General features: G+C 41.1%; 1 protein-coding gene across 1 annotated transcript; it reads left to right on the top strand.

The window, feature by feature from the left end:
* The first annotated feature begins 1,960 nt into the window (after positions 1–1,960).
* mdh1ab (malate dehydrogenase 1Ab, NAD (soluble)) lies at positions 1,961–7,146 on the top strand. Its single transcript, XM_079168746.1, has 9 exons — positions 1,961–2,109; positions 2,581–2,679; positions 3,028–3,124; positions 4,377–4,552; positions 5,489–5,611; positions 5,692–5,868; positions 6,011–6,124; positions 6,568–6,657; positions 6,745–7,146. Exons 1-9 carry the CDS (start codon positions 2,107–2,109, stop codon positions 6,865–6,867), a joined length of 1,002 nt encoding a protein of 333 aa, XP_079024872.1. The 5' UTR covers positions 1,961–2,106; the 3' UTR covers positions 6,868–7,146.
* The last annotated feature ends 563 nt before the right edge of the window (positions 7,147–7,709 follow it).

The following is a 7,709-nucleotide window of genomic DNA, read 5'->3' as shown; positions in this document are numbered from 1 at the left end:
CTCACTCATCTCCATAATAATGCCATCATATATATATATATATATGTATATAATTTAATTGTCATTTTAAATGTTTTCCAGTTTTTATTCATCTGTTGAACTTCTTTAAATTACACTTAAAATGTAAGTTTTACTTTTATGTATTTCATTTGTAAAAGAAAGGTTTTCTGTTTTTCTCTTTAATTTTAAACGTACAGCACTTTGAGCTACATAGTCTGTGAAATGTGCTATCATAATAAATGTTATTATTAAGATATATGTGTATGTTCTCTATTATCTATTTATCATAAATCATAGTAATGACGGTGATGGGTAAGGAGATAGAAGTGAGACATAATAATCATTCAACTGGAGAATATATACAGTAGATGTTTTTAAGTGACAGTAATTGTTCTCGACTCAAACAACCAAAATCTCATATCTGGCCTCATATGACGATGATAATTCACCAATATATCGCCTAACATATACAGCTCTAAAGTGTTATTATATTGTCATTAAGTCAATGTAACTACTCAAATAACCTTAAATATTGTCCCTACACAGCTACAACTACTGTTTAAAGATGGAACATAAACAGTCAGCTGAATATCAATCTCTACGATGTTTCCAGCATACAACAGCCTCCATCTTTGGACCGTTGATTCCAATAACACACATTTAAAAAGAAAAATAAATGAAGATATTCCTTCTCTCTGGACGCACAGACATGCAGTACATCGCGTGTACAGGAGAGACCAACTCAATAAAAGTACACAATTAGAGAAAGGTTGTAAAGATATATGAAGAATAAAGGTAAACAAACGACCACAGACCACAGTGTGCACCAGCCAGGTGTAACAACACCTCTGCTTTTTGTTCAGGTCCTGTAATGAGTCTGTAATGAGGATATTAAATATTCATGAGCTCAGCCAACACTGTTAAACTCTAAACAAGATGGCAGAGAGATGAGGAGGAAGATAGTCACTACATGAAAGGTAAATGGTTAGTCTGTGTATGAATACCATTGTTTATGTGTGTATATATATATATGATCAACATTAAGCGTATTACCACCCTCTGTCACAGGAGATCATTCCTGCAATAAGACTTTATAATAAATCACCTCTGGTCAGATCAGTCACACGACTATAACTCTGTCTGTTGTTGTTTGGTTAAATCTTTGCATTAGTTTAGTTATTTAATACCATTTTACTATTTATATTTAATAGTTTTACTCTGTATCATAATTACTGCTGTAGCGAACAAAATTCCCCTTACAGAATTAATAAATTCTCTCTCTGTCTGTCTGTCTCTCACTCTCTGTCTGTCTGTCTGTCTGTCTGTCTGTCTCTCTCTATATCTAACGTTATCTCTTAACAGCATTGACAATAACATTACTACACAGAGATACAAAGAGGTGAGACAGGTTAGTTAACTTACCTTGATTATTTCAGTGACAAAAAAAGCTGCAAAATAAAAACAAGCTTCTTCGTTTGATTAGGACGACACGTGAACGCGAGCTTTATCCAAACTGAACCTGCTTTGCAACTTAACGTTAAACAAACGTTTCATTTCGTCTGACTGCACGTGCTGGTCTTCTCTGTATCTGCCCGTTACGAGCGGGTAAGCTAACGTCTGGTATCAGGTCGCTAGGCAACAGCAAGCGGCGCTTTAAGGGCTATGCTAACCAGCTAGCTCGTTAGCAATCTATGTAGCAGCAAGCTAACCAGCTAAACAGTCGTTAAACAGCCATATCTTATCGAATAATTTTTGTAGAGCGTAAGTAATGTTGCTATTATCGATAGCAATGTTTCTTATGTTACTATCAACGGGATAACTTATTTTGTCACTTTTTTAAAAATTGGACTACACAACTATCAAAAAATACAAGTACCCGGATGTTCAATCTGCCGTCAGGCGGTTACAAGTGTCGTGAACAACTGAGGACTTACATAGGATAGACCTCCGGGTAGAGCGAGAAGTGGGAGTGTGTGAGAGTGAGAGCGAGCGAGAGAGCGAGAGAGCGCGAGAGCGAGAGAGAGAAAAAGAGAGACAGAGAGAGAGAAAAAGAGACAGAGAGACAGAGAGAGAAAGAGAGGAAGCAGCTCAAGCTATCGTGCAAACATGGTGAGTAAAACCAGCGTATATGTCAGTTATTATTCTGTTCCCATAATGCATGTTTAACGTGTATAAAGTCGCAGTTATTCCAATTGACCCAATGAGTTGTGCGAAGTTCGTCAAAGTAGATCTTTTCTTTTAACGACACTTTTAGTCTGGCTCGCGACACGACACGACCAAAATGTTAGGACTTTTATTTAATATTTCGTATTCATGGTAACGCATTGCATAGTTTTGGGTGATCGAACTGTTGTTATGCAGCAGTGAGTCCTGCATGGAAAGTCTATTTTTAAATGCCCCCCCTCCCTCCCTCTTCCTCCTGCTTTTAGTAAATCCTGTTGACAGGAATAGACACACCACGTGCACTGGACAATTGAAACTACCCCCCCCCCCCCCCCCCCCCCCCTCGTACCTGTCCCTCTCAGTGACTTCACTGCAGCACTAACAGCACTGTTCTTGTGTTTCTTGTGTTTCTTGCAGTCTGAGCCCCTTAGAGTTCTGGTGACCGGTGCTGCCGGGCAGATCGCCTATTCCCTGTTGTTCAGCATCGCCAAGGGAGATGTGTTTGGCAAAGATCAGGTAAAGAAGAAGGATCTTTGTAATTCCCTTATCTCATTAGGCCTGTATAAGCACAGTGAACAGCTGGTGTAGGTTTTAAAGGGTGACATTGAAACAGATGTTGGGAAGTGATCCGATTGCACCCTGAGACGAGTCACGGTCGTCTTTGAAGTCAAATGAAATGGATCTGGTACCAAGGCCGACTTTTAAAAACACCACCCGATCCGTTTGACACGTGGCGTCGGCCTTCACACTGTGTTCCAAATACCAAGACATTGATACATACGAGTTGTGCTTTTTAAATGTAATTTAAATTCATTTCAGCGTGTGTTTGCGTGTGTTTTTCTTCCCCTTTCCTCCGTCTGTCAGCCGGTGGTCCTGCTCCTCTTGGACATCACGCCCATGTTGCCGGTCCTGGACGGCGTCGTGATGGAGCTGCAGGACTGTGCTCTCCCACTTCTGAGAGGTAAGTTTAAATTCATTTAAAATATTAAGGGTGGTTAACACTGTTAAAATAAGGTGATGTAGATTCTCTTATATTTCATTGATACAAGGGCACAGTTTTAATGTAAAATTTGCTGTTTTTGTAGAAACTATTTGGAGTTATTCAAGTGTATTGATATTTTAGGGTTCTAATTTCCTGATCATTTACACAAAAAGGTATCTTGCTTGTACTAATAATAATAGTCCCAGAATACCATTCACCAGTCCTGCTAAATACTGGCGACAGACACACTTTATTTACTTTAGTTAAATGCTTTTACAGTCGGGACTTATTTCCCTTTTCCCCCCCGAGACACTCGATAAATACAACCACCAGGTTTCCAGTTTGGACGTTTCGATGTCATCACTGTAACCGCTGTCGTGTCATGCAGCAGTCGTGAGGCGCCATTATGTGCCGTCTCCATTGTGACCTGGAATGTTTCCTTTGAATCGGCGCCGTCCTTTGCTTTGTTAGGACGTGGAGCTGTGAGAGGCCCCCCCGCCTGTATTAACCAACTGCGCTGCAAAGACAACGCTCCATGCAACCGAGACAGAATACGTCCAAAATGGATATATCCTCAAACCTGTAACGCACGGGTGGTTTTAGAAGAGATGTGTGGTTTCTATCTATTTAAGAGGAGAAGTGTCCTGATAGGACAAGACTGTGAACTCTGCTGTTTTTAGGGAGTGTTGGAACAAGTTTTATCATTCACGTCAGCAGGAACTCCCAACTGAGAACCTGTTTGTGGCCAAGAGACGGCTCTACTGTTACACACAGGATCGTTACCAACATGAGGGAGTGCCCAAAAAGTGTATCTAATGGCATGACTTGCAGGATGTAAAGGGCTCTGACTCATGTAGACTACCATGTCCAACTTACGTGCTCTTGCAGGCTGTGCTTTCCATTGTCAGCTGTCCAATGAGGAGGCTCGTAGCTCGTAGTTTTATATGTCCCTATGCACCTATGAGTCTCAAAACACTGACCTTCTGCTGGCTATAACTAAAGAAAGTTGCTCCACATCCTGCTCCATCAAAGCCTAACTTTCACTGAAAGCTACTTAAAGGAGACACAAAAAGTAACCAGCTTTTATTTTGATAGGGCAAAAACACATCAAAGCACATTTTGCAACATGACCAATTACCTTAACTCTATTGTATGGTAGACATTTTTGTAAACACAAAGAGTAAATGGTGACGTATGAATGTGTTGATTTCCACTTTCCTCTTCTCCACAGAGATCGTCCCCACCGACAAGGAGGCCGTGGCCTTCAAGGACCTGGACGCGGCCATCTTGGTGGGCTCCATGCCCAGGAGGGAGGGCATGGAGAGGAAGGACCTGCTCAAGGCCAACGTGGCCATCTTCAAGAGTCAGGGCGCCGCTCTGGAGAAGTACGCCAAGAAGACCGTCAAGGTACCGACACAGGAGCGAGTCTACAGACGTGCTGCGACACGACTGACACGTCCACGCCTTCAGTGGAACTATTCTGCTTCTGGCTGAGCTGGCGTTGCAGAGTTTAAGTGTAGAAATGTTCCAGAGAGTTAAACGTGTGTAGCTGCTGTGCTTGTGATGGGTTGATTCACATGTTTAGTTTATAATGCATAACCATATACTTAACCATGATATTAAGGGGTTATATTAACTATTAATATATTCAATGTTAAGTCTTTTTAGATTGAATTAAATAGATTTATTTTGACATGTAAGAAAGAATAAACATATACAGTAACTTTTAAATAAACAAGTTCACAAAGGAGAAGTAAACATTAATAAGGTCCTACCGCTTTCTGTTACTTGAATAATGAACTTAATGTTCATCGCATTCACAAATAAATATCAATCATCTTAATATACAACACTAAACAAAAACAATCCCAAATAAAAACCAGTCCTGTGAGCGACGAGGCCCCTTCCTCCTCCCTGAGCCTCTCAAAGACTATTGTTATAAGTTTTCCTCTCTTGATTTAATGTCTTCATCTAACCCATTCCATAAATTCAGCCCACAAATCAACATACACATAGTCTTCATACTGATATGAAGACTACAGTATATTGTTGTTGTTGTTTTTAGACTAAATCAAGTTCTAACCTCCCTCTCTGTCTGAGAACATGTTTGTACGTTGCCAGGAAGTAAAATAATTTGTGCTCTCTTAAATTCTACCTGATCCATTGACTTCAAAGCATGTGACTTTAAAAACGAACGTGATAGCGTGTTCTACGATATCCTACATTATTTACTGTCCTCACAGCTTGTAAAGAAAGAAAAGATATAAAACCAACAGCTTCTTATAAATCGAGTAAATCTATCCTCACGTTTCATGCAATATAAATAAACTTGTGTGTTTTCAGGTGCTGGTTGTAGGAAACCCTGCCAACACCAACTGTCTGATTGCAGCCAAGTCTGCTCCCTCCATCCCCAAAGAGAACTTCTCCTGCCTCACCCGTCTGGACCACAACAGGGCTCGCTCTCAGGTGCGTCTTTCTTGTTTGCAGCTGCAGTTCTTTTCTTTTTCTTTACAAATGAAGACTCACAGACCTGGACTTTTTGCTAGGTGGCGATGCGCTGCGGCGTTCCTGCCACCCACGTGAGGAACGTGATCATCTGGGGGAACCACTCGTCCACCCAGTACCCCGACGTGCACCACTGCCTGGTCAACATGTCCGGCAGTGAGCTCGCCTGCTTTGAGGCGGTGAAGGACGACGCCTGGCTTAAAGGAGACTTCATCGCTGTGAGTGTGAAGAACATTTACTGGAATCTATTTGACTGTGAGATGCATTTTGCACCTGACATGCTCGGTTCTTCTGCTCACGTTTACCGTTGACCCGCCCACTGCGTTTTTTAACGTCCCGGTCCGTGTTGTTGCGTTGCAGACGGTGCAGCAGAGAGGCGCTGCAGTCATCAAAGCCAGGAAGCTGTCCAGTGCCATGTCTGCAGCCAAGGCCATCTGTGACCACATGAGAGACATCTGGTCGGGCACCCCCGAGGTAAACGCCATATTTATTTATTCTGTAGTCATGATGAGGTGGGAGGGTCTGCCTGTTGGTAACAATGACAAAGACTAAACGTGAGATGATGTTCATTTAGTAAATGATGGTCCATTTAGAGTCAAACAGACCATAAAGCAGGGGATGCTTTATTTACTCTGACTCTAAATGGATCATAATTTACTAAATGAACATCATGCTGTATTGAAGAAGACTTGAAACTAGAGATTGAGACCATAAACTCATGTTTACAATGTTTACTGAGGTAATAAATCAAGAGAGAAGTAGTCATTTTCTCATAGACTTCTATACAACCAGAGGAGTCGCCCCCTGGTGAGCATTAGAGAGAATGCAGCTTTAAGACACTCCAGCATTGGCTTCACTTTTCAGAATCAAAAGGTTGCCGTTTGGTTTTAACCAGATTCTCCTCTTGTTATTTTCAGGGTGAGTTCATCTCAATGGGTGTTTACTCCTCTGGTAACTCCTATGGAGTCCCAGAAGACCTCATCTACTCATTCCCTGTCGAGATCAAGGTGAGACTGCACCCTTCAGTATGTTAATGAATGCACCTAATAACTGTCTGTCTTGTGCACATATGAAAGTATTTTTTGTTTCCTCAGGACAAGACCTGCAGGATTGTGGGTGGCCTGGCCATCAACGACTTCTCCCAATCAAAGATGGACGCCACGGCGGCGGAGCTGATCGAGGAGAGAGACACAGCGGTGTCTTTCCTGGGAGTATGACTAGACCCAGAGAGGCCACCCAACCAACACTCAGACGGAGGACGCAAAACTCCAGACGCACGCTTGTGATAAAGCACTCCACCAATCCCTGAGTGTGTGTGTGTGTGAGAGAGAGAGTGAGTCAGTGTTTATGAGTGTAAAGCTAGATTTATAACTCCACCATTAAGTGTACAGTAGAAACTGAAAGTCCACCTAACTTGTTACCAATACTCTTCTTTTCTCTGGGGGTGAGTGAAACATGACTGGTTGTTACATTAATAAAGTCTACGATGCACTGAGTCACACTGGAATAGATCACTTTTAAAAGCTGAACAATAATACATTTAACAGTTGTGTTTTTACATGTGTGAACTTGCAGGAAAACACAATGCAGCAGTCCAGCAACATGCATGTCGGATGAATTGGTGAATGTTTTCTTGTATGAGCGTGCCGGAATAGAATATACTAACTCTGATACACCCAACACAATATACAAGAATGATACCCAGCCTAGGGTTTTACACTGCTTCTATTTATTTTATAGTTATTTATTCGGTTCATTTCTCAGGGACATGTTAAAAACATGACTGTAAATATGTTAAAATTAGCCAATAGGCTAGTTTTACTCCTTAGTTCAGTCCTTCACTAACTTGTATTATATTATATTATTATTAGGTGGACCGGGAATTGTTTCAGCACCAGTATGCTGTTTATCTAATGAGTATAAAATAATATAATGTAATAAGTTGATGCTTATGATTCTGGACTACTTATAAAAAGTAATGTCTGTCATTTCCAGCAGGGATTTTTAAATATATTTCAGGGAAAAAGAATATTTCAAATAAACCCATGATTTGATTACA

Source organism: Pholis gunnellus, assembly GCF_910591455.1.
Source record: "Pholis gunnellus genome assembly, chromosome: 11".
Classification (NCBI taxonomy): Eukaryota; Metazoa; Chordata; class Actinopteri; order Perciformes; family Pholidae; genus Pholis; species Pholis gunnellus.
This window is presented reverse-complemented; position numbering and strand designations above follow the sequence as displayed.